Source organism: Oreochromis aureus, linkage group 3, assembly GCF_013358895.1.
Source record: "Oreochromis aureus strain Israel breed Guangdong linkage group 3, ZZ_aureus, whole genome shotgun sequence".
Lineage (NCBI taxonomy): Eukaryota > Metazoa > Chordata > Actinopteri > Cichliformes > Cichlidae > Oreochromis > Oreochromis aureus.
Window position 1 is genome coordinate 28,355,197 of NC_052944.1, and position 26,927 is coordinate 28,382,123.

At 42.6% G+C, this 26,927-nt stretch overlaps 1 protein-coding gene across 1 annotated transcript in view; it reads right to left on the bottom strand.

Annotated features, from left to right (window-relative positions):
• Nucleotides 1-522: 522 nt before the first annotated feature.
• The window catches only part of si:ch211-168d1.3 (ras and Rab interactor 2), a 30,199-nt gene continuing 3,794 nt past the window's right edge, over nt 523-26,927 (bottom strand). Inside the window, exons 2-12 of the mRNA XM_039599852.1 lie at nt 22,977-23,120; nt 22,462-22,576; nt 20,621-20,693; nt 20,150-20,241; nt 19,330-19,502; nt 18,852-19,136; nt 18,156-18,711; nt 10,456-10,764; nt 9,915-10,046; nt 7,920-8,089; nt 523-2,628 (exon numbers count right to left, since the gene is read on the bottom strand). Coding sequence (XP_039455786.1) covers nt 2,305-2,628; nt 7,920-8,089; nt 9,915-10,046; nt 10,456-10,764; nt 18,156-18,711; nt 18,852-19,136; nt 19,330-19,502; nt 20,150-20,241; nt 20,621-20,693; nt 22,462-22,576; nt 22,977-23,120 — 2,373 coding nt within the window. The 3' untranslated portion in view covers nt 523-2,304. The remainder of the gene's footprint in view (nt 2,629-7,919; nt 8,090-9,914; nt 10,047-10,455; nt 10,765-18,155; nt 18,712-18,851; nt 19,137-19,329; nt 19,503-20,149; nt 20,242-20,620; nt 20,694-22,461; nt 22,577-22,976; nt 23,121-26,927) is intronic.

Genomic DNA, 26,927 nt, shown 5'->3' on the forward strand with positions numbered 1-26,927 from the left:
GGGATGTGGTGGAAGAGGAGATTTTCATCATGGATGAGCAGCAACTGTGTGATGCTGTCATGTCAACATGGACCAACATTCCCGAGGAGTGTTTCCAGCACCTTGTTGAATCTGTGCCATGAAGAATTAAAGCAGCTCTGAAGGAAAACGGGGCTCCAACCTGGTGCTAGTGACCACTGAGTGCAGATGTTAGTGCCTTTCATTTAAAAAATATAATTTAATCTTTTTTTTTCTTTTTTTATGAGACCTATTAAATAACATGATCATACATCCAAAAGCAGGACTTGGCTTGATGGGTTAATTAATGTATTAATACATGAATTACTAAATAGTCAGTGATAACTCTCAACACTCAAAGCCTGTAAGAAATAAATGTGAAGGTGTGAAATGACAGTGTTAGTATTTGCTGCCATCTGGTGGTTAAATCTGCACCCGTCAACACTCCAGCACTCCACTCACCGTAACCACATGGCGAACAGATATTGCAATTTTTTTTTATTGCGATACTGAGTTACCTGACAAAATACAGTCATGTGTTTTTACACTGAAAAGAAATAGTGAGCTCTCACAATGAACACATGCTTCACGCACACATACACGCACACGTACACGCACACATACGCGCACGCCACATTCGCAGAACCTTCACGTTAAAATGAAAAAAGCATGCAATAATGTTCAAAACACATCTCAAGAATGAACCTCCTCCCCTCCCCCGACTCGGCTGATCGAAAAACTCCAGAAATGTTGGAAAGTCCACACGTTTAGGTTCGATATCTACCCAACAAGTTCAACAATTCAAAGTTAGTTTTAAATACACAATAATGATCATCGATAACGACACTGAGTCGAACAGTCAGTCGATAGTGATGACTTGCAGCAGGAAGTCACCAAGAGGCTGGCGACGTGTACATTTACATTCTACCAGTCGCCGCGAGGCTCCCGGTTTTATTGGTCAGACTGTCCTCTCAGTCCGCTTATAACAAAAAGAAAGAAAGGAAAATAAATGTTAGCTCACGGGCTCGGCCAACAGTACAACTCAAAAGCGGTGAATCGAGACATGAAACGGATGCAGTTCTGAAAAGGAATAAACACTGAGAGAGATTTTAAATACATTCGCGAGTCATTCAGTAAAATCTGTTGTCCTGGTGTGTGGATGTGATGCGCTTCCGTCTTTTTTCTTCCCTCACTTGGTTTAAAAACAGAGAGAGATGATGCCTTTCTATCACTTCCCTCCTACTCGCCCATTACTCCACCTGCCAAAACCATTAAATAGAATACGCAAGCTGGGAGGAGAGCTTCTTCTTCTTCTTCTTTGCTTTCCTTTTTTTTCTCTTCAGGAAGCAAAAATAAAATAGTCTTTGTGGGTGAGCCTAAAAATAAACAGCTGATTTAAAGCTTCCCTCATGATTTCTTTCAAAGCAAACAGCTGTTGTGTCACAAGATGGCCTTTCTTTTATCTTCTTTTTTTGTCACTTTGGTATTGAAGTTTGGTCGTGGCTATCACACATCTCACCTTTTTTGTCACTGGGGTGGGGGGGAGGGAGGGGGGCACAGAAAGCCTCGTACCCCCACCTTTTAACAGCATAGTTCCATCCAGCAATCAATCTGCAGACTTTTACACATAAAAGGAGCAAAAAACCAAAAAAAAGTAATAAAATATCCAATTTTCACCCAGAACTATACAGTGGAAGGGTTACATCACCGCGGTGGACAATTTGCCTTCTCGAGGCGCGCGCTCGCAGGAAGTGATTAGTTTCCAGGCAACAGTAGTCTCACAGAATTTGTCTTTGGATTCGAGCCTCTTCACATGTTTTTGTTTTTTTTTGTTTTTTTTTAATGATGTAATCGCTTCATGGTATAACTCTGGGTTCATGTTTCAAATAACAACCAAAATCCATTTATTACACATTTTCCATTGTCACAAGCAGCACACTCCTTTACACTAGCAGCCACACTGAGTGGTACATAGTACAACTTTTTGGCAACACTCCCCTACGTTGGTCCTGCTCTGTTCGGTCCGTTTAGGGAAGAGTTTACCGTTTGTTTGTTTGTTTGTTTGTTTTAAAGCTCTGCTCCTGGTCTGGAGAAGGGCTGCAGTTTGTCACGAAAAAGTCCCGACCCACGACGAGACACAACACACCGTCGGAGAGAGAAAAGAGACAGAACAAGAGAGAGAAAGAGAGAGAGAAAGCAAGAGCCACCATCCATCTCCTCCTCCTCCTTCATTTCCTTCCTTCCTTCCTTCCTTCCTTCCTTCCTTCCTTCCTTCCTTCCTCCTCCTTCCTCCTCTATGCCTCCCACTCACTCCTCACACACCGACTCGCTCAGGTCCACGGCGCCACCCCTGGTGAGCCGCCGCATCTTGCTGAAGTCGTGGTCGGTCCTCAGGTAGGAGAGCGAGGGGCCTCCCTCGCTGTGGCTGGCCAGGTCCTGGGGCTGGGCCTGGGGCGGCAGGGCCCTCATCTCGCCGCCGCTGCGCCAGTACAGGGTGTATTGCTGCGGGTCGGACACTCCGAAGGTGGCGGCACACAGCTGCGCCAGGGCCTGGCTCGTCTCCCCGGCTCTCCACTGCAACGTCCGCACAGCGCTCCGCTCCCCGTCCTGGAACAGTATCCGAACGCACCTCTGGAGGCAGCGAGGGAGGGAGGAAGAGAGAAAGAGAGGGAGAGAGCGAAAAGGAGTGAATATATATACTGTATTTATGCAAAACACAGGTCAAGAGGCTTATGGAGTGAGGGCAAACGAGGGGGAGGAGAGAGATGGAGTCAGAGGAGGAGTGAGGACTGTATAAGCACGGGCTGATACGCTGCCACAATAAATGAGCCCCCCCCAAAAAAAACAGAAAAAGGACGATCATGAAAGAAAAATGCCTCTTAAACAAAGCTCCTGCTTCCCACACACAGCCGGCAGGTCCGAGAGCTTCACGCGAAAGCCATCTTCATGAAACTGCTCTTTTTTTCCCCCCCGCTCTGCTTCATGTTACAGCTTCACTGACAAACTCCCGGCATAAATCCACTCGAGCGAGTCCACTTCCAAACTCAAATATCATCCATTAAACTCGCTCTGCTCTGGTGCTCTGCTAAAGTCCCCCCTCCTCCACCACCGCCACCACTCAGCAGACACAAACTTTTTTCACATTTTCCACAGAGCAAAAAGAGAGCAAACCCAAAACTAACAGGTCTATCGCAACAATCGCTGCTCTTCAGGCACTTGAGCCATTATATAATGTCAGATTCAACCACCTACAGACGCCCTCACAACTCTCTGTAAAGCACACACACACACACACACACACACACACACACACAGTGAAAACATGCTGGACATAATCCTTTTTACCAAACATCCAACCTTGAGAAACCAGGGAGAATCCTTTTCCCTGTCGCTCACGGAAACACACAAACAGACAAGCCATCCAGCCTGCCTCCTCCATCACACACACACACACACCACAGATGAATAAGTGGCTTTTAAAAGAAGCAAAAAAAAAGAACGAAAAAGCACTCAGTAGCAAATATAATCAACAGGTCAGCCATAATCAGAACTTACAGAGTCACTGAGCTCCTCGCTGTCCGTGTGCATATTGTGTTTGCCTGCTTCGATGGGTAGATGCAGCTCAATAAATTTCATGTTATCTGACCGCCCACTTCTTCATAGCACTTGGCTCACTGATCCCCGCCTGTGTCAGTGGAAAATCTGGCTGCCGGGTGAGTTAGATCGGCTATTTGAAGCCAGGAGAGGAACCACGTGACGAGACAGAAACGTTGTGGATGACAATGCCTGTTTTCCATGGCATCTGGTGGACCGTTACACAAACGTGGGGCCAGCAGGGTGATAATAGGAGAGTGTAGGTAAAAAGTCAGCGTGCGTGTGTGTTAGTGTGTGTGTGAGCGCGCATTAGCGCACGCCCGGTCGTAAGCCGGCGGCCCCAGATCAGAGGATTACCTCTAAAAATGTCTAAAAACTAATCCCCCTAAATGAATTTGAAACGTGTTTGCACTCAGAAAACAAAAAAAAGGGAAATCCAGGTGTGCTCTTTCACCTCTGGCTCTCCCGAAACTCCAGCTCTGTCCACGACTTCATCAAGAAGCTTCAGTGGTGATGCCCGAAATCAACTTTGAGTCAAATGTGGGTCACTGCTCCTTTTTTTTCTACCCCACCTGCCAGAGTCACAGATAGAGGACAGTGTGATGTTCTCAACACTGTGTTGCCATCAGTGTAATTAATGTGCTGTAATATCTGACCTCTTTGGATGGATTATCACCTCCTTTTTGATGTCACTTGCTTCTTTCGTGCAATTTTTATGTGCCAAAGCTCACTGTGACAGTTCTAAGCAGATGCTGGCCGCTCCAAGCTGCAAAGACCACACGTTTGATACGAGAGAGACTTTGATTGTTCTGCCAGAAGAAAAGAGATTTTAACTGGTGCCATCAACGATGATTTGCTTTGTTATTCTCTGACAGTCAATTAAAGACTAAGCCAGGGTAGCCTGCTTCTGAGTGCAGCTTTGTGTTTAATCCATAAACGTGCAGAAAATGGTTAAAGCTATACTGCTGTCCAACACCAGCACTAGTCAAAGCTGCATGCAGAAGCTTTGCAGCTGCATGGAGACACTTGTCTTGGCCCTTGTACGAGATAAGCTAGAGTGGATCCAGAAAGTATTCACAGCCATTTACTAAACAAGCTATTTCCAGTAACTCTGTATTTATGCTGAAACAGCCAAACTGATAAATCAAACACACAGATTCTTGGTGAAGGGGTGAAATCAAAACCCCAAAGCTCCAGTGGAGTCCTCTGCAAAAGAACAAAACCTGCAGATTGACAACATCTGAGTAAAAGATGCTCTGGTCTGATGGGCGGCATGGTGGCGTAGTGATTAGCACTGTTGCCTCACTGGGTTCGACTCCACCACCAGGCCGGGGCCTTTCTGTGTGGAGTTTGCATGTTCTCTCTGGGTACTCTGGCTTCCTCCCACAGTCCAAAGAGATGCAGTTAGTGGGGTTAAGGTAACTGGTGATCCTAAGTTGCCCATAGGTGTGAATGTGAATGGTTGTGTGTCTCTCTGTGTTAGCCTTGCAGTGCAAGCATCCTAAACTGGAACCCCGATGGATAGATATTCTGTTCTGATGAGCCTTATAACCCAAAAAAACATTTAGAGAAACAGATTGGGACAGGAGATAGTTGCCCTCAGATGCCTTCTTAAACCTGGAAATAGCAGCAGGACAGAGCGTGCAGGATGCAGGACATAAAATGTCCACATCCCTGCCTCGAATTAGACCTACAATTACTTCCTCTTTCTCATAATCTAAGATGTGCTGGTGAGCAGACAGGGGATAGACTGTTTAATACCCAAGTCTGATGCTTTGCTTCTTACACTGGGCAGCTGTAGCTCAGGTGTTACAGCAGGTCCAATCAGAAGGTCAATGGGTTAATCTCTGACTCCTCCATGCCGCATGTTGAAGTATCCTTGGGTAAGATACCAAACCCTGAGCTGACCCCCCTAAACCCCCTTGAATCCATCCGTTGGAGTGTCAGTGTGTGTGAAATGGTGGATGTCCAGGAAACACCAGGCACTGCTCATCTTGGTAATAGCTTCAAGCTGAGGAAAAGGCAGACTGATCAGAGCCGAGAGAAGAAGATAAACCACCTGACAACCGGGTGATGGTTCCCCTTTTTTAGCATGACAGTGACCTGAAGCTAATAACCAAAACAGCCACTCTGGAGTGGCCTCGGAGCAGGTCTCTGCCTGTCCCTAAGTGACCCCATCAAATCCCAGACTTAAACGCCACAAAACATCAGTCGAGAGGTCTGAACAGACGCCTCGCATCCCATCAGGCTGAGAGAATCTGCCAAGAAGTATAGAATAAAGTAAAAGCTTATTTTGGCTGCTCCCTAATTCACGACGGGGTGCCACAGCAGGGTAGCTCTGCATGTTTAATTTGGCACATTTTTTTTATGCCAGATGCCCCTACTGATTCAACCTCAAAGGGATTTGTCTCCTTCTGGGATCAAACCAGAGATCTTCTGCTTGTTGGACAAACGTGTAAACCACTACATTATGGAGCCAGTCCAAGAAAAACGGAATAAAAAGCCACACTTTTACAGGCTTGACCAGAGTTATCCAAGAAAGCTCAAAACTGTAAGGAGATTTCTGCAAAGCTACTGATTAGTAGAGATGGACCGATCCGATATTACGTATCGGTATCGGTCCGATACTGACGTAAATTACTGGATCGGATATCGGCGAGAAATAAAAAATGTAATCCGATCCAGTAAATATAAAAAAAGCACCTCACAAAACTTGCGACACGGCGTAACTCGGCTCATAACCGTAGCAGTCGGAGCAGTGTGCGTCACGTGATAGAGCAGCTGTGTGTATTTGTAGCCTCGCTAGCAAACCAGCATTTCATCTCCGAGGAAGTTATCCCAGAGAGAAGTAAAGCAAGTGTGTAAGTTCATCTCTGAATGTTTGTAAAGCTTACCTGCGTTAAGCTTAACCACCGATATATGGAGCGTCTGCCTCTCTCTCTCCCTCTCCTGCAGCTACTTCATGAAACTCCTTAATGATCAGCTGATCGGCTTTTCTGTCGCGAGTCTGTCTCTCTTCTTTGTTTTTGGCCCACTTTGCACCACAAGAAGGAAAACAGCAGCTGAACAACAGCTTAAGCTTGATAAGCTGTTGTTAGAATGTATTTAATATTACTTTCTACACCAGGATCCTTTTCTACGTAGCTGACGGCTGGTAACTGTGCAGGGGCGGATCTAGCAAAGTTTGGCCAGGGGGGCCGATAGGGCATGAACAGGGAAAAGGGGGCACAAAGACATGCTTTTCTTTCTTATTCTCATTTAAAATGTCTAGCTTTTAATAAATAATTATCTGAATCTTACACCCAAAGTTTTAATCTGATGTAAAATGTATAGAAGTCCATTACTGTATATAGTAACTGTTAAATGTCTAATATACCCTAGTAAGCTATAGTACTTTTTCCTTTGGGAAAGTACCATCTGTGCACTCTGCAATTCTGTAGAAGAAAGATTTTGAATCTATTTAATTATTCTTGAAAAATAATTTATTTCTGTGCATTTTTTTTCACACTGCATCAAATTAAAGTTGATTATGTCGATTAAGCATCATGAGGTGGAGGGTGGGGGGTGGTTCCCTTTTTTTTTTGTGGGAGTTTGCAACCCTATTAGTTAGGTTGCTTAATATTTCTGTTAAGTACTCTTTAAAATACCAGAATAGGGAGGATGGTGCAGGTTTAAGTTTATTAGATTGATCAGTGTTGCTGAACTATGAAATATTTTGGGTGCAGTGTATTTTTTACATACAGGTATAACAGAATAGCTTTAGTGTTGTTGTTTATTTAAACTTGAGTATGAACTTATACAAAATGCAGCAAGATATTAAAAAAACAGTTTTATTGATTAAAAAACTCACTATATCGGATTAATATCGGTATCGGCAGATATCCAAATTTATGATATCGGTATCGGTATCGGACATAAAAAAGTGGTATCGTGCCATCTCTACTGATTAGCATTAGTTTTTATATCCATATCATGAGTTTAGTCAATTTCCCTGCGTTTGTAATAACCTTCATGTAGAAAAACGGATTAAAGAAAGAAAAAAATAAGACATCCCCCTCACATGTTTGTTTTTCTTTTGATCTTCATTCATCCACCTGTAAGATTTAGTTTGTGTCTTTAAAGTGTTTCTGCCGTTAAGTCGTCCGCACTGTCCAGAATATCCCATTAGAGTTGTCTCACTGCATAATAAGCAGCTGTCCACACATAAATCAGCATTTCACACAAGAGAGGTTTGTGTGAAGGCTATATACTACATTACTCCACAACAAACCCACATGTAATGCTACGAGGGTTTGTGCACTGCTACAATCGAAGCAGGCGGCGCCTACTTGGCTCTGCTGATTCTCTTTCTGTCTCTGGGCCTCTCGGCTCCGTCTGCAGCTCCACTCTTTCAGCGCTTCTTGGACCTCTGGCGTCAGGCAGCCCGAGAACGGCTGCTCCTTGTCCAGGCTCTGGATCAGACGCAGGCTGGCGTACACGCTGGTCAGGTAGTAGCCACCTGTAGGCGAAAAAGGTGTAGGAGGGAAAAAGAGTGTAAAAACAGGATTAAATCTTGCATCACATAGTACTTCCTCCTACTCTGTCCTTAAAAAGATTGTCTTAAAACTTCCCTGCCATGTACTGCTTTCAAGAGATTTTTCTTTTTTTTGTTATTTACTTCCTAAATTCACTTCCTACACTCTTCCTGTGTAAGTCAGAGGTACGAATTAATAATAGAGAATAATAATAATCAGTGCATGTAGTAACAGCTACTAAAATACAACTAAGACAGAGTAGATTATGAACAGTCAGTGCAATTTTAAGACAAAAAGCGAGTAAAATGTGAATCATCAAACACAGATTTGTGGTAATATTTGAAAATGTGTATTTTTTACTGATATGAAAGCAGGAAAAAAATAAACTAGCCGTCATAGACCTTCATAACATCTGTTCGTTTTATTTTGCTGTTACCTGTTTTCCTTCTTTCTGTCTTTTGTTAGTTTTTCATCTTTAACTTCCTGTTTTAGATTGAAAGGTTAGCTTTTTTTGTGTCTCTTCCGGTTTTAATTCCTGTTTGTCTTCCTTTCCCATTTTCACACTTGTGTCCTCACTCCTGCATCCCTGACGATTTTTGATTGTCAAATACATCCAAGTATCTATAAAAGTGTCGCATCAGTGTGTTTTTAAAAACCTCTTACTTCTACTAATCAAATTTATTCATTAAAGTGACTTTTCTTTATATGGGGATAGGTATGTAGTATGAGTAGAAGTCCAACAGCACAGTGTTTGTGAGACTAATTTGCATTGCCACCATATACACAAAAAAACGCAAAAGAAAAGCTTCACCCAACAAAAAAACACCAAATCATTTGTTAATGACCTTCTTAAAAACGGTTTAAGGTTGCACTTAAAAATATCCCAGTCTGGATACAATTTGATTTCTTCTTCCTCTTTCAGCTCCTGCCTTTACGGGATGCTGCACTGGATCATCTGCCTCCATCTCACCCCATCCTCCTCCGTCACACCAACACTCCTCATTCACTACACCCAAGAATCTCCTCTGTGGTCTTCCTCTTCTCCTTCTGCGTGGCAGCTCCACCTTCAACATCCTTCGTCATATATATCCACTCTCCCTCCTCTGCACGCGTCCAAACCCTCTGACCCTTGTTTCTCTAACTTTCTCTCCAAACTGCTCAACCTGCGCCGTCGCTCTGATCTACTCATTTCATCTCCAGCTCCAGTCTTTTTTGTCACTACCACCGTCTCCAAAACATACATTACAACAGGTCTTACTCCCATTTTGTAAACCTTCAGTCATGCTGCCATCCTTCTGTCATAAATCACCCCTGAGACTTGTTTCCATCCCCGCCACCCTGCTGAATCTCTCTTTTTTTATCTCTCTTGTGCATTGTTTATTGCTTTGGATGGTTGACCCCTCTGTAGGTAAAGATTTGAACACCGAAAGAGTCGACTGGGTTTTTCTGTCCAAATGAGGATTTAAATAATGATACCTTGCAATTCCCAGAAGAAGTTACTGACCCCCAAACTCAGAGGAATCAAAAGCACCTCAGAAGGTAATTTGATCCTATCCGCCTTTGGCCCATAAATTACTTTTGATTGTTATATCATCAAATGTTTATGTTGTCTGGCTATTACAGACGGTGGTTAAAAAATAACCTAAGTCATTTATGTGCTGTGCTGTCCCAAAACAAAGACAGCAAATGTAACAAAAGTATTGTGATAGCTGCTCCTGCACTGCACAGTAACAGAGGTGTAAGGATGGCTGTTGTACCAAAGATATCCTGGGACGACCGGAGACAGTGATGCCGCAGTTTGGGACCTACCCTCTCCTCCGAGCCACGAGGGCTCCAGCAGCTCCATCATGTACTCCACCTCTATGAGGATGTGAGGCTTGTTACACTCCACGATCACGTAAGACAACGATGGCAGGAAGTCGTCCCAGCTAACTTCCTGTCCTGCATATATATTAAGAGAAGGAAAGGAAAAGAAGAGGCTGTCATCGTTCTTTCTGACAGCTTGAAATGAACATTGTACCAAATAAACAAGTGTACAAAAGCGAGCAGGTCGTGCTGCTGCCCACACAGATACAGTTTTAAATGTGAAGGTTTTGACAGTGAAGAAACGCTCTGCAGAGACGCCTGACCTTCATTTTTTTCTTTTTTTTTCTTTCTTTTTTTTTTTACAGCCAGGATCACAAACAGCAGCGACAAAGCCCTTTATTGTAAACGCTACAGAAAGTGAAAAGTCTCCAGTCTCAAACTTGATGTTTAACTAAAAACATCACAAATCCACACAAACTCCAGCTGAAGTGACTCCATCTCTGGCTACCTGTGTTTCTGTCTGTGCAGCATGCAGCAGTCTCACCGTGTAAGGACCCCATGGCCTTGTGTACACACTTGCACACTTGGAGCAGCAGCAGCACCTTGTCGATGGGCGAGTGCGTCCGCTGCATCAGGACCAGTTTCTGCTTCACCCTCTCCACCTCTCGGCTGTCTGGAACGCCCGTCCGAACACTGAGCCGCTCCATGGTGGCGTCCCCTTTCAGCTGTAGCAGGTTCTGGGTGAGACGCTGGGTGGAGCCGTCCTGATTGTGCAAAGCGACCAGGGCTTTCTCGAGGTGGGACCTCAGAGGCCTGAGCACACAGGAGAACATGGAGCGCTCCAACGCCAGGTCTGCAAAAAAGGGGAGGGACTTGTTATTTGGGGAAACCAGCATTTACTGTGACAAACTGATGCACAAGGAAGGAAGAGAACTAATTTTGATGTTTTGTGCGACAATAAACAATAAAAATACAATTAAAAAATTGGCTCCCCCTCCTATACTGTGGTTTGGTCTTCTGCAGAGGCGTGTCTAGAAGGTGGGCATGGGTGGGCACCAGCCCACCCTCAAAATGTGATCGTCCGCCCACCAAAGCCTTCAGACCAGAGGAATGTTAATCTTGTAATCCCTGATACCACTGGATGAGAGCACAGATAGGACTAGTAGGAATGTAACTGAGTACATTTACTCAAGTACTTCACTTAGAGTTAATGTACTTGTACTACATTTAAATAATGTATTCTATATTTTGAAAGCAATTATTCCACTTTGTACTCTGTTTATTTTAAAGCTTTCGTTACTTCTTATTTTGCAAATTAAAGAGATTCACACATCAGTAAATCAATAATTATAACCGCAAAACATCCTTAGTACATTTACTTTAGATACTTCACATATATTTGAAGATACAACCTGCAAACTATTGAGCCAGTTAAAGTGGATTATAACTGTTACTTAAGTTAAACATCTAAATCCTTTTTTCCACTTTGCAAAACAACAATTCATCACAAGATAATGTTTAAATTCTCATGCAGTTTCACTTTTCACACAATAAATCTGCAAAGGCAGGTCTGTATATGCGCTTTAAAATTATGTCATTAATGTTATAATTCATTCAATTTAATATTTCTAGGTAAATGCCAATGTCAGTTTTTTTTCTATAGCACATTTAAAAAAGCAACAAGGTTAAAAGTATCAGTGCTTTGCAAAACAAGCAAGATAAAACCACAGATCACTAAAATAAACTTTGCAAAAGTGAACTTAAAAGAAAGCATATTTGAGACTAGAGATGGACCGATCCGATATTACGTATCGTTATCGGTCTGATACTGACGTAAATTACTGGATCGGATATCAGCGAGAAATAAAAAATGTAATCGATCCATTAAATATCAAAAAAGCATCTCACAAAACTTGCAACACGGCGTAACTCGGCTCATAACCGTAGCACGTTGCAGCAGTATGTCATGTGATAGAGCGGCTGTGTGTATTTGTAGCCTCGCTACCAAACCAGCATTTCATCTCTGAGGAAGTTATCCCAGAGAGAAGTAAAGCAAGTGTGTAAGTTCATCTCTGAATGTTTGTAAAGCATTCCCACGTTAAGCTTAACAACCAATATATGGAGTGACTGCCTCTCCCTCACCTTCCTGCCGCTACTTCAATCGTGAAACTGCTTAACGATCAGCTGATCGGCTTTTCTGTCGCGAGTCCGTCTCTCTTCTTTGTTTTTGGTCCACTTTGCACCAGAAAGAGGAAACCAGCGGCTGAACAACAGCAGCACGTTTAAGCTTGATAAGCTGCTGTTAGAATTTATTTAATATTACTTTCTACACCAGGATCCTTTTCTACGTAGCTGACGGCTGGTAACTGTGCAGGGGCGGATCTAGCAAAGTTTAGCCAGGGGGGCCGATAGGGCATTAACAGGGAAAAGGGGGCACAAAGACATACTTTTCTTTCTTATTCTCATTTAAAATACGTAGCTTTTAATAAATAATTATCTGAATCTTACACCCAAAGTTTTAATCTGATGTAAAATGTATAGAAGTCCATTACTGTATATAGTAACTGTTAAGTCTAATATACCCTAGTAAGCTATAGTACTTTTTCCTTTGGGAAGGTACCATCTGTGCAGTCTGCAATTCTGTTGAAGAAAGATGTTGAATCTATTTAATTATTCTTGAAAAATAATTTATTTCTGTGCAATTTTTTTCACCCTGCATCAAATTAAAGTTGATTACATCGATTAAGCATCATGAGGTGGAGGGGGGGGGTTCCCTATTTTCATTTACATCACCTGATCCATGCTAATGGATTAATGAAATCAATTAAAATAATGACCTCATTAACCTTGCTGAAATTTTAACCAATTTTCAAGTGGTTTGGTTTAGTATTTGTTCCTGATTTCCCATGAGACCCCATGGCTGGCTCTGCATCCCAGCCCACTGCCACTCCATTTACAAAATCCTGGAAACGTCTAAGGGGGGGGATTACGGACTGTAACATTTTATATACATTTATTTTAACGATTACTGCTCTCAAATACTCAGCCATCATCCAGTGACCTGCGATAAAGTGCACATAAAGTAAAATTACCTTCAGAAAACAGACAAATATATGAAAATACGTTAAAAATTCAAACAAATAACATTGGCTTGATTTTTTTTAATGATCTCGCCCACGCCGTGTCAAGTCCCATTGTCTGGTTTCAAATTAATATTCAGATTATTTATTTAGAACCTTAATTTAGAGGAAAATAATCATTCAGATAGCAATGAATCTGACAAAGTACGCTTAATGGAGCGATCCACAGAAACACAAATTACAGCCTTAAAAGGTTTAACTACTAACACACATTACTCACAGAGCGTACTGTACTTGACTGTGGGCTTTCTGTTTTGCCTCACATCATATAAAATCAGATGTGCTTTGGATTCGGGAGATTATCGCTGAGTGAAATGGCTGTTTAAACTCTTCTGCTGTAGTGCAGAATATTTGTAGAAGCAGCTCCTATTTTGCATGGTCACATTAACCTGACAGCGACCCTCCCTGCAGTTCACCTCCCGGCACAGTTTTTCCATTAACCCTTTTCTCAGAGCACAAACCTTTGCAGAGACACAGGAATCGTTTCAAGGTAACACAAATCAAAGTGATCAGCAGTCCTGCTCTGGCTGCAGACTGAGACTGGGATTTGTGCCTTCTATTCTTAGTCAAGACATAGTTACAGCAGCACATAACTGCTCCAAGAAAAAAAATGTCTAGACTGTCATTTCCATCATCCCTCATCGCCTTGGGCGTGTTAAAGCCTGAGAAGATTGAAGGTGGTGAGATACTGTGTAAAAAAAAAAAAGAAAAAACTAAGAAAAGCGATCTATGACCTTCTGACAATTTATTATGAACGCTTATTTCCAGAGCTAAATCAAAAATTCTAGTTATTATCTCAAAATTGAAACTTCAGAGTGAGTCGAATTTTTGAGTCTTTTTAGTGGCAGAAACACGTTTCCATAATTTATGGCAAACATCCTGGTAGTTTTGATTGCATAGTATCATTATAATTAATAATAATACAGTCTTCAATATGATGTCGGCCCACCCATTGCAGCTATAACAGTTTCAGCTCTTCTGGGAAGTCTTTCCACAATGTTTAGAAGTGTTTGTGGGAATTTTTAAACATTCTTCCAGAAGCACATTTGTGAGGTCAGACACTAATGTTGGGCCAGAAGGCCTGGCTCTCAGTTTCCAATCTAATTCATCCCAAAGGTGTTTTTTGGGGTTGAGGTCAGGACTGTGTGCAAGCCAGTCAAGTTCTTCCACACCACACTCACTCATTCATGTCTTTACAGACCTTGTTTTGTGTACTGGTGCAGAGTCATGTTGGAACAGGAAGGGGACATCCCCAAACTGCTCCCACAAAGTTTGGAGCATTGAACTGTCCAAAATGTTTTGATTTGCTGAAGCGTTACGAGTTCCTGTGTGATTGAACTCTTGCCTACTACTTCATGGCTCAACAGCTGTCGTTCCCAATCACTCCCACTTTGTTATAACACCACTAACAGCTGACTGTGGAATATCCACATAGCAGTGAGGAAATTTATTGGCTGGACTTGCTGCACAGGTGACGTCCTATCACGGTACCACGCTGGAGTTCACTGAGCTCCTGAGAGTGAGCTATTCTTGCATAAGTAGAAGGTTCAGGACTTGTAGAAGCAGTCTGCAGGGCTAGGTGTTCGATTTTATACACCTGTAGTCATGGGATTAATTTGAACAATGATTTGGATGGGTGGATGAATACTTCTGGCAATACAGTGTATTCATTACATAAACTAGGGATCCCAGAAACTACAATAGTGGCTCTAACTAGCAGCAGGCATAAGCTATACTTTCTCATCTTTGTTAGTTTTTCTGGGAACTCCTTTGTAACTCCCAGCCAATTTTCCACCTCGCTTGCACAAACCTGGCTCCCTCCTCGCTCTAGTCTCGCCTGCTTACCCACAATTCTTAGAGAAGTGCTTCACAGATGTCACAGAACTGAAATAAGGGTAAACCTTAGCTTTCTGTTCAGCAGGTCCTCACATACATTTCCCTAAAGATAAAACACGCTTTAAAACCTGCCTCTAATGAAGAAACGAGCATATTTCTGCAAATGTTAAACGACTCCTTTAAAGCTCCCTGATCATGTAATTAGAAATGACATTTTCCCATCCTCTGAAAAGCTCAGGAGTGCATGATTTTTTTTCTTTTGGTTTTGTTTTTCATTTTGTTTTTGGGTGACAACAGTGAACTCGTGTACATGTAATGGTTCACATGCGAGCCTTCCCTTACACGTGTAAAAAACACTCACTCGGTGGTTCTCCTGCAGTCAGTGGGCAGTCCTGACTAAGTGGGTAACAATTCTCCAGTGCACACTGTTTTTCCACTCATCATCAATATCCTCCACTCCCTCCTCTCCATGCTTCATGTTTCCCTACTGCATAATCCTTGAACATCTCCCCCATCTACCTTACTATAGCACTCCCCCTTGTGATCAATCATTCCCACCCTCCAGCCTCTGTTTATCCACCTCCCTCTCTGCTCGATGTCTCTCTCTCTCACAGCTCTGGAGAGTAACAGATTACATGTAATGTGATTACAGCCCCGTTACAGAAAAAAAGCTGACTTTTTCTTTTCTCTCTTTTTCTTCTTGTTATTTTTTTGAGTTGTTACTCACAGTTCAGTAACTGATTACATTTTCAAAGTAACCTGCCTATTTCTATCTCTCCCTCCCACCCTCCTCTGAATCGTGCTGCTCTTCAAGTGAGCGTGGGACTGTGATATCTTTTTATGATAAACGAGGGGGAGAAAAAAAAAATGCAAATGCCTCCCACCGACGCAAAGCGAGATAAATCAAAATTGCAGCGCAGGAAGGAAGGAAGGAAAGGGAGGACGGAAGGCAGCGGCCGACCGCTCTCCCCTGAAGCCTGTGAAGCCAGGCAACCATCCGTCATCACACATTTACACACAAGCGCACGCACCTGCGAGCGCAGACGCACACACACGCAAACGCTCGGCCACACACAAAGCAGTCCAAACACGACCAAACCTACGCAGAGGAGCGTGTCAAAAGATCTAACTAGAATGCTTCCAGAGTAACACCCTGCGATGTCTTTACAATAATGAGACGAATCCCGCTTTGAATGCGATGGATGTGAGTGCAGGCGCGTCGGGCCGGGCTTTCCTAATGCTATTTTCTAAATACCAGAGACAATATGAGCTCCGCTGAATGAGACTCTACCCCCCCCCCAACCGCCCCCCCCACGCAAACTACTTTGTGTTGACAGTGCCTTTCACTGGAGCCCGAGCAGCCCACCATTTATCAGAAAAGGCTGTCTGTTTCCACAGACCTGCGTCCTCTGGCACAGTGTCTATTGAATCACTGTTTTCTAATAGTACAGTTTGTTGTTTTTTTTGCTTTGTTTTACACATTTCTATCTCTCCTCGGTCCCTCGGTGCACTCACCATCGCCTCCTTTTTTAAATGTGATAAACCAATCAAGCATTCATATGAGAAAGGGTGGTGAGGATATTGTGCTCAGACTGTGATCCAGCACAGTCAGCTAAATTCGATCGAATCCTTCCCTCGGCGAAGCAAACTTACTTTGAGCTCCTCTGTGGCTCAAACTGAATGTCGTACAATCATGTTTAACTGTTTAGTTTTGCTTTGAGGTGTGAAGTGCTTTTGAAGATACATGCTAAGGAAGTGAAGCAGTCCAATCGGAGCGGGGCTGGCAGGGGGGAGTGGTGGGCAGGATCATCCACACCAATCAGATTATTGACAAAATGACCAAGCTATAGAAGCAGAGGACCAGCAGTGCCAACTACAGCATTGAAAAGACTCACAGCTGAATGGATAACACTGATCATCTCACTAAAATGAAATTTAGCTTTTATATGGATGTTACTAGTTTTTGTGAGTTTTTGAGGCCCTCTTCTTCTCAGGGTGTGTGGCTTGATCTCCACATGGGGGATCATCATGTATGAAATCACAGCCAATCTGTTCTCTGGAAAATAGCATCACCATTCCTGGAAGATCCTTCAGACCTCTGTTTGTGGACAGTTGGAGGGTCTAAAGTTTTTTTCTATAGAGCATAAAGTCTCTGTGTTTCAGTAATTGATAGAGATTCTTAGACTCTTTCTTTTAAAACTGACTACGATTTTTCATCGATTTTATTGCTCTATAAGCATCAAGATATGATTCTGAAATGGGAAACGGATGTGTACTTGTGGACTTTATATCAAATTCATGCTGCATTTGAATTCTGTTTTTCCATTGTTTCTTTACTTGCTCAGAGAACATTAAACCTCACTGGTGCAGCAGGTGATAAAGTTGTGATATTGAGAAGTCTGTTAACCCACGCAGACGGGCTCTCCTTCCTGTCTTTAAATAGATTAAACTTTGTGAATATTGTCACTCTTTACTTACTTTTAATCCTAAATTACTGTACAGAGTTTGTCCTCTCTCACACACACACATTGCTGATTTGTCTGCAGCAGCTGTGTCACTTTCAGTCCATATTGTGTGCGTAACCTCTTCATATGTTTTTTGTAATATTGTAGTTTTATCTTCCTTCGTAAAAATCAGCCACTCTGCTGCCTGCACTGTTATCCATGATTATGATCACAGGATGCTGCCAACACTAACCCGTTCCTGTGAACACACTTGTAGCTAGATTGATAAAGCCTGGTTTAACTCATTGAGCTGATAACCACCTTCGTGTGATCACTTATCCTGATCACCAGTGTAAGAGTAAGTGAATCCAGATAATGGGAAAATAAGGGCACAGGTCCAGCAGACTAGGAATACCCCACCATGATAAGAGCACAAAGCAAAGCCAGCAGGACAATGCTCATGTCTTCAGCTCGAACTATGAGGACTGACTTCACCTCAAATTCTCTACAACAACATTCAATCTGTGCAATGAGCTCAAAACAATTCGGATCCACAGAGGCCACTCAAAGCAACCATTAGGACACCGCAAAACACCCTCAGGAGGAAACTCAACTTAAAAATACTTCATGTTGAATTCCAGTTATTTTTATTTGTGTAACAAAGTAAAAACTAAATGTTCCTCACTGGAATAAGATTCTGCTAATAAACCAGCTTCAGCTCCAGCTTAGAGAAATTTCAAAAATATGGATCAAACTATGCTTTAAATACACCGTGTTTCATATGAAAGTGTATTTGCATGTTAATTATGTTTGCATTTGCTTACCCTTCTCGTTCTCTGGCACCAGGGTTTCAATGGGAGGCTCCAGCTCTCCGCTGTCCAGCAGGCAACACTTGGCCTGGGACAGAAAGAGGCGCAGACCCTGCAGAAGCTGCACGGAGGTCACGCGTGATGAGGAAGATGCCGAAGGCGAGGACGTCAGGGATTTGAGCACCTCTCTCTGCTCTAGGAGGAAGTCCTGAACCATGCCCCCGAAGATTGAGCGCCTGTCTCTGGACAGCTCCTCCACCAGCCGGGTGAGCCGCTTGTCCGGTGCAAAGAAGCACACAAACGCCTCGCTCATGCGGTGCAGCCCGCCGCGACCTCGAGAGCGCACGAGCGGCGGGCGATGGTAGGCGTGCATTTGGGTTTGGAACATGCTTTCAGGTTCCGTGTCTGAGTCATGATCCTCATCCATACTGCTGAAGGAACTGCTGCTGTCGAGCTCAGCCAAAGATGGAGCCGGGCGGCGTTCCAGGGCCAGAAGTGCCACCTCGATGCCTGGCTCCTCCGCTGGGCCAGACGGCTGGGGCTTCGGAGGCTCCTCCACCTTGGGAGATGTCTTGAAGAGAGGAGAAGTTATTGCATGATGTGAAAACTGACATATTTAATATAAATCAAGACAGAAAGGAGGTGTGCTCACATATGCGTATCAGTATAAGCATGCTTTGACGTGCAAATAAAGATCCTGACTCTTATTACTTGTGGCACATAGACAGACATCAGGTCATCCTCCTCAGCAGATCCAGGTGAAACGGCAGGGGTTCTCCTCAGGACGCCTGCACCGGCATGAACTCTCCTCTGTGGGTTGGTGTTGGTCTTGTTCAGCCTTTCTGACCCACCAGGTTGCTCAACCGAAGGGGGAGGCGAGTAGGAACCAACCCCCTCGAGGGACAGATTCATGGACGACTCAGAGAGCCGGAGCCGCATGCTGCGCTTGAAGCGGTGCCGTTTATTGGAGGCACTGTGGTTTGTGAGCTGTGGCTGCTGTAAAAACGGAGGAAATGGATTCAAGGGTGGATTGATGAACTGCTTATTTTTCTATAAGAGATGAAGTAAAGTGCAGGGTGTAGTTATTTATCAGTTGCACAGAGGCTTCGATTTAGAGCACTTGTAGAGGCCAGAAAAGCACCAACGGGTGTCCTTGAAAGGTCTCAGAGAAAGCTTCTAACCAACTAACCTTGCAAACCTCCAGCTGCAGAAAGAGCGGGTTAATGAAGCACAGTTTGCCTTGTGTGCCCCTTGACAGCAGGGAACATTGGTCCTGGACCCCAGTCTGGGCCTGACTGGTGGATGCAACTGGCTCCATCGGTCCATTTTGGATGTCTGAAGCACTCGGAGAACTCCAGAAGTCTAATTGAAAAACCAGGAGAGGGGATATAACTTAAATATTTTCATAAGTCTTTATTGTACTTTATTGTACAAGTGTTTAAACAGTGTTCCCATTTTTTTTAAATGTTTCACATGCTTGAAAACTAAAACAATACACAGCACAACACACAACATTAACCTGTGTTTTTTACTGCAAGCTGATCCAGAAGCAGACTGATTTTGCAGAAGCATGATGAGAAAGAGTCTGGTTATCACTTTTCGCAATGAAGTCACACCTCACTGCACTACAGAAGCATGCCGCGCATTTAAAAATAGACGCAAGCTGGCAGCCACCACTTTAGTCAGCTATTACTTTACTCTCTCATTTTTAAACTTTGGTTTTCTGTCAGCGATCTCGTCCTGAAAACATCTTTAAAGTCCTTAAATCTCATTTAGGTTCAGTGTTAAAAGGGAGGAAAGTCCCTCAACAGCCCTCTGGTTAGTGAATTATGAGAGAGTAGGACCAATAGGAAATACCGTATGGTAGCAGCTCTGTTGGGCTGCAGTATTTACAATTAGATAGGCTGACCCAAAAATGCTGATCTACGTTAAGTAACACTTATTATTTGGAGCAAGTGAATGTACCTGCTGCTGCAGTTTATTTTTTAAAGAGGTCACCAGTGACCGACCTTGTCCCATGTGTGAGATGGCCTCCAGCTGCCTGTGTGTTGACGCTCTAGCGATGGCATCAGGTAGCTGCAGAGGCAAAGGCAACACATCCCTGCAGATCAAAGAAAAGAAAAGAAAGTTCAAGTTTGAAGATATGTGAGATCATAAAATTATAACTAGATACAGTCAAGTTTACTGCATGCAAGGAAGTCTGTGGACAGCTAAAAATTACGGGAATAAAACTGGTTTTGAAAACCAGTGGGCATTAAATGCAGAAGAAGATTTAGGACCCAGCGTGCAAAGACTTTGCTCCCATTTAGGTGCAGGCATTAGGGGAGATCTGCCACTTCTGTTAAGAAGTAAGATTTGGGCATTCGGCCATCCATGTCATTCCAAATATTGGGCTGAAGTCAGGACTCTGTGTAGGCCAGTGAGGTTTAATGTTAGCAAGAAGAATGATTGAGATTTATTATCAGTTATATTATTATTACCTGCTGATACAGTAGAAGGCCACCAGTCGACACAAGTCAGGGAAGCTGAGTGCTGAGCTCTCCAAGGCGAACGCTGGTTATACACAGACAGAGTTTGATTGACAGCTAATGGGAGCAGTGGGACACTCGTTCAGCTTTAACAGGAAATGTGCCAGCTGCAAAAAAAATCTGGAGGACCCATCCTCTCCGGCCCACATCACTTCACCGAGTGAGTGTCTGAGCTGCACTGCGCCACAAACGCTGACTGGGTTGTCAACTCTCACACTTTTGACATGAGACACCTGTTTTCAGTCTGTCTCACACTCTCATGCTGCCAAAACAAATCTCGCTCCAATTAAGAGGAAGCCACGAAAAGAATCCTTTATGAAAAGCAATCCATGTTAAACAGGCTTTCTCTCGACAGTCTGAACACCAACATCACAGAAAGCACAAGAGCTGCAGTTTAGTTCGTCTAGTTAGTGCATGCACACTTCGCCAAACTTCACCAAAATCACAGATCGACTTCCGTGGATGTTGAGTTTTGCCTCGTTTACTCGACTCTACATTTTTCATCTATTACACATTGAAACGCCTACAAGAGAGTAGAAAACCACTGTGATGAGTTTGTAACAAGTTTGACCTTCACCAGTAATAAATGTAATCCATTTCTGACAAACCTTTAACAGAAACTAAAGTTTACTTTGTTTTATTGATTTATTTGATTATTGGATTTATTTAATGAGCTTTTCTCTGAGTTTATTAAATATTTGTTGCGTTCAACAGCAGCAGGATCCATAGGAGCATCTCAGAAAGCAGTGCAGCCATCCTCTGTAAAGCCATTTGTTTTGCTCTTATTAACAGATTAATGTGTAAAGTAAAAAGTTTTCTCGTTTATTGCTTTTTGAAGTTTGAAGTTTTTGAAGTAGCAATGATTTGTATCATTGTACCACCTTTCTGCTCCATCTCACCCAAACCCAATATTCTGTCACACCAACCTCAAGCATGTCCTTCTTCACTACATCCATGAACCTCCTCTGAGGTCTTCCTCTTTTCCTCCTGTCCAGCAGCTCTATATTCAACATCTTTTGTCCAATATGTACACCATCCTTCCTCAGTACACATCCAAACCATCTCTTGCTTGTCTATCTTAACATTTTCAACTCTGCTTCCTGTCTTTTTGTCAGTGCCTATGTCTCCAAACCATACATCACAGCAGGTCTCACTACCATCTTGTTGTAAACCTTCCCTCTTACTCTTGCTGCTATCCTTCTGTCATAAATCACCAAGACACTCGGCTGCCTCCACTCCTCCCTCCCTTCACTCTCCTATTGCTTTTTCTGTTGCTTTGGATATATTTAAACTCCTCCATCTTTACGTCCTCTGCTCCATGCATGTTCACGTTTCCACCTGTCTCCCTCTCATTCACACATGTATTCTCTCTTGTTTTTTACTGTCTTTCATTCCCCTTCTCTCCAGTGCATACCTCCACCTGCCCCAGGCTCTCACAACAGATCATTATGTTTTATAAAAAGGCTCATTTTGAACATTACATGTGATATGATAAAATAATTATCAGTTAATTTTGTTTGTGCACATTTAAAAAGATGTAAAAGCATGTCTGACATGGTCTGTTTTTGAGGTACAAAGATGACAACTTAGTGGCTACGTTGGTAACTTCTAAAAAATAAGAGTCATGTGGTTTGCAATATCAACCCTGCTGCACTAAAACACAAGCCCTCTCCCCCACATCCCCTCACCCCTGATCTCACTCGGCCTGACTCTTGGCAGCTTTGGACGTGTTGAGTGTTATGTGTATTGCTCCAACTGCAGTTGGCTGATAATTTAGTTTGTTTTATACTCACTGGAGTCCTCCTCACAGATGAAGCACTCCTTAACAGAGGAGGCACTTCTGTCTGCTGTCACCCTCAAACACAGCACCTTCCTCTGGGTAGAGCTGCATTTGCGCACTAGAAATGTCTGTAAGCACAAAAAAACATCACAGAAAATAAGAACAAAACATTTTTTTAAGTTTCTCAGGTCTAGGAGATGATGTCCACTTCATGATTAAGGTTAATTGTCATGGTTTTCAATCAAACACATTTCATTTTAATTAGTGGAGAATTGCAGTTGGCATAAATAGCTTGATTTGTGGTACTTAGATGATGATGATAGTTAGACTAGGACATTTAGACCACCCTCAGTAAATATGAAGCTAAAGCAGGGAGAGCCAGGAATCATATCCACCTAAGATTTTACGAAATCCTGCTTTTTTAGTTACAGATGTAACCGTCCAGTTCATTGGTATGCACAAAAGATTATATCATTTATTGTTTTACCTGATTAAATAGTATGAGTAATATGATTGATATTTCCTCACCCCGACAGGTTCTCTGAGCAGGATGTAGAGGGCAGCTTCTTGGTTGAGTGACAGCTGCAGCCACACAGGATGTGTGAGCAGCAGACGATCCAGGACGCTGAAGGCCCGCTGAGAGCCTCGCTGGGAACTGCCCACCTCCTGCATCTGCAAGACAGATGCAACCAGAGAAAAAACAAATCAGACGAGCTGTTCCTGTCAAATATTTCAAAATTCAAACTTAAAATCATGATTTTTTTTAAGGAAAGCAGTTTAGAGAAGCAGATTGTGGTACAGTAGCACAGTACCAAGGAGGTTAGCACTGTTTCCACACAGCAGGGATGTCCTGGGATCACATTCATAATGTGGCCAGATCCTTTCTGTGTAGAGGTAGTAGTTAAGGTGGTTAGGTTCATTAATTAACAAATTGTGCATAAATAATCTGTCTTTCTCTGTTAGCCCAGTGACAGACTGGAAACCTGTCTAGTGTATACCTCTTCTAGACAGGTTAGACTCCAACCCCTGTGACCCTGATAAGAGTAGGAGGATGGATGGATGCGTTTACTCTCTGCCCCCATAAAAAATGATTAGGTTTCATATTTTTACTCTCTGCCCCCATAAAAAATGATTAGGTTTCATATTTTAATTGCTGTTGTTAGCATTTTGTACCAAGGGAAAGCTTTGAAATGTCTTTACGTTAGTTTTATTAAATAGTCATGAAGCATTTTAGGCTCTAATAAAAAAAATAAACACATGTTAGACTACTACTGATAATAATGATAACAACAATCTATTTGCTTATGAAGTCCCACAACATCAAGAGTCATCAAGAGCAACCAAATTGGGCAAACAGGCAAATCTCAGGCCACCAAGGTTCTTATCCATATCAGATATTATAGTATCATCATGTTGCCTAGCAACAGGCAAAATGACCTATTAGTGGCATTTAAGGATCTAGTACGTTTTAGAAAGGTATGATGTCATCTTAATTACACAGCATTAACATAATATTTATACCCACAACAGTTGAATTACACACAATATATTATGATGTCACTACACTGCCTGGCAACAACCGAACAAATGACCAGTTTTTAGCTTTTATGTACATAACATGTTTTTATTGAGGTGTGGTATCGTTTTTATTCAACAACAAAAACATCACACATATGTCCTCAAAAACTGAATTGTTCATGATAAATTATAAACAGCATCATGTTATCTAGCAACCACCAAGCAATGGCATAAAACAGCATTTATGCACCTACCACACCTTATAAAAGCATTTCATCATTCCAGTTTCATGAACAGGCCAAACAATACTGTCGCATGGGCTACAATAACAGTAATAATAACAAGTTATTCACATGGTGTGGCCCTTCCCCACCAAAAGCTAGCATGACTAGCTTTTTGTGTCGTCCACCTGCTAGCTTAGCATTAAGCTAGGCTCCAACACTGCTGATGGGACACTTTTAATGTAACACCAGACAAACTATAACACTTCACTTGAGTAGAACAGACTAAATTGTTCATTATAGTTCAGAAGAATATATTATGAATATAAACAATAGTGTTAAATGTCAATAACTGCATGGTGTTAGAGTGGTGTTAGCTTTTATACCCAAGTCCTCCAAAACCTAATCAGTGTCAGTATGTTTACACTGTTGTCAGTTGTACTTCCTGTCTTTATCAGCGTCCCCTCCTTTTGTGATGGTTTGCCCTCATTAGTGTGACCTGTGTTTAGTCTGCAACACCTGTTTCCAATTAGTCATCAGCTTCCGTGGAGTATATAAGCCTCTAGCTGTTTGCTTACCACCTGTTAGATTGTTAATGATTTCTGTTTAAATATGGCTTGACTTTTGCCTGCCCCTCATTTGGCTTGTTTGCCACACAAACTGATATCCTGTGTATGACCATCGTGTGTTTTCTGGATTAAAGACTAGATTTTGGACTTTTATTCTGTCCCAACCCCTCTACCAGCCCCCTCACAAAAGCCCACATAAAGTCTCAGCAAAGTGTTATTTATGTCGTGCTGCGTGTGTGATTTATGCAGAGTGCATTCATTTTTATTTTTTGCATATTTTATAGTGTGCTGTAAAACTGTACTTGCTTGAGATAGATAGCATTATTAGACAAGAGAAAGTCAAGAGATTGAAGTGGTGAGTCAATTTTTTTCTCGATAGAATATTCATGGTCTCATTTAGATCATATTAGCAATCCATTCCTGAGCTTGGTGGAAGAAACACCACCAGTTTCCTGCCATGTTTTTTTTTTAAACTCAGTGGCCCTAGTGATGACACTGTGGCTCCTTCAGGCCTGCGCCACACTCGGACTTTTACCGAGTGTGGCGCAGGCCTGTTTCACCAAACTTCAGTTCACAGTTCCTGAACATTTAAAGCAGCTTTACATCCTTCTGTTCCTTCTATAATCTGCCAAAGTCTGTTGTGCATCACATGCTGCACACCTCTCCTCCTTCTGTCACCACTATAGCAGCATTCCTAAAGAATTTATTGCACTTACACTTTCTAAACAAATTCACCTTTACGTGGACGTGAAATTGAACTAATTCACTGTTTTTTGGGATTTTTTGTGTTTGCTTATTTTTGGCTCTTTAATGTAAGCTCTCAGTCACAGTGTTACTTTCTCTGTAAGACTGGCTTGCTGCTGGATGTCACACTGTGTGGGCTGCCGGCGAACGCTTGCGAGCGTAGCAGCAGATGGTTGCTATGGCAACCTGGGCCTACACATCCTACCAGGCATTCCCACTCAGTGAAACACCCTTTCTCTAACAAGTTGGAGATGCGCGCACACACACACACACACTGTTGGCTGACGGGTGACAGGTTTTTCCGGGGTGCAGAGGTGTTTTATTTCTAGGACGTACTTCTTTCCTTTCTAAAACGTCACTTTTATTCTTAAGGAAATTGAAGAAATGATGTCATTAATAATCATTATATTTCCAGTTCCTTCCTCCCCTTACATCAGACCGCCGAAGCACAGCTCACACGCAGCGACCTGTTTCAGCGATATTAGTAAAAGCATTATGAATGTTGTTTTCCTTTCAGTATCACATTTGAAATTTTCACATTTTTCATCACCTCCTGTCACCTATTACATAACCCTCCCCTCCTCAAGGAGAAACCAGTTCCCAGTCTGCACCCTGCAGGACCATTAACAGAAAACAGCACAGGAAAGGTTAGGAAACAAGTGCAGCACATATCAGTCACATTAGGCTCTGTGTTTTATGATAATAGCCACCTATATAAGATGCTTTCTCCATATGTGAGAGGAGAGTTTTAAGTGTGTTGTTATTCTTCTTTAGCCTTTTTTAAACCCAGAATGCTAGTTGTCCAACACCTGTTAGTATTAAGGTTACATATTTCATTTAAATAAAGGAAGCCACTTGCTGCAAAGGTCAGATCCAAGAGTTGAGCTGCGGACCATAAAATCAAAGAAAACATGCTTTATTATCTCAACTACCTTAAAAATACAGACATCTTTCATTCGGCGTTGGTAATTTTAAACGACCTTTCCACATAAATTGCATCCATGTGTCGTTAAAAGTGGTGCGCTTTAATCAAAAAGCTTTTTCACCATGTTTCATGTTTGTTAATGTTTAAAAAACCGCTTACCAAATATTTGATGTGGCAGCAGCACCTCAGCTGTCCTGTCTCATCAAGAAGATGGTGGGAATGCAACAGATTAAAGTACTGCATTTACCAGAGTACTTTGCAGAGCTAAAAGTCTTGTCTCTTTTTTAATTTTTAAATGTTCATTTACTGGCCATGTTAAATGTAGATACCAGTAAAAAAAATTAAGTGCCTTAAAGCTTGTGAGTCGTGGAAAACATCAGCCAAAATCCCCAATAGACCCAATGTGGCCCAGCATCGATGGCCACACGTCCCCTCTATGGCATTGTGACTGAGCGGTGTATGTGCTTTGGACGTCACATTTTACACCAACTCCCGCACCAAC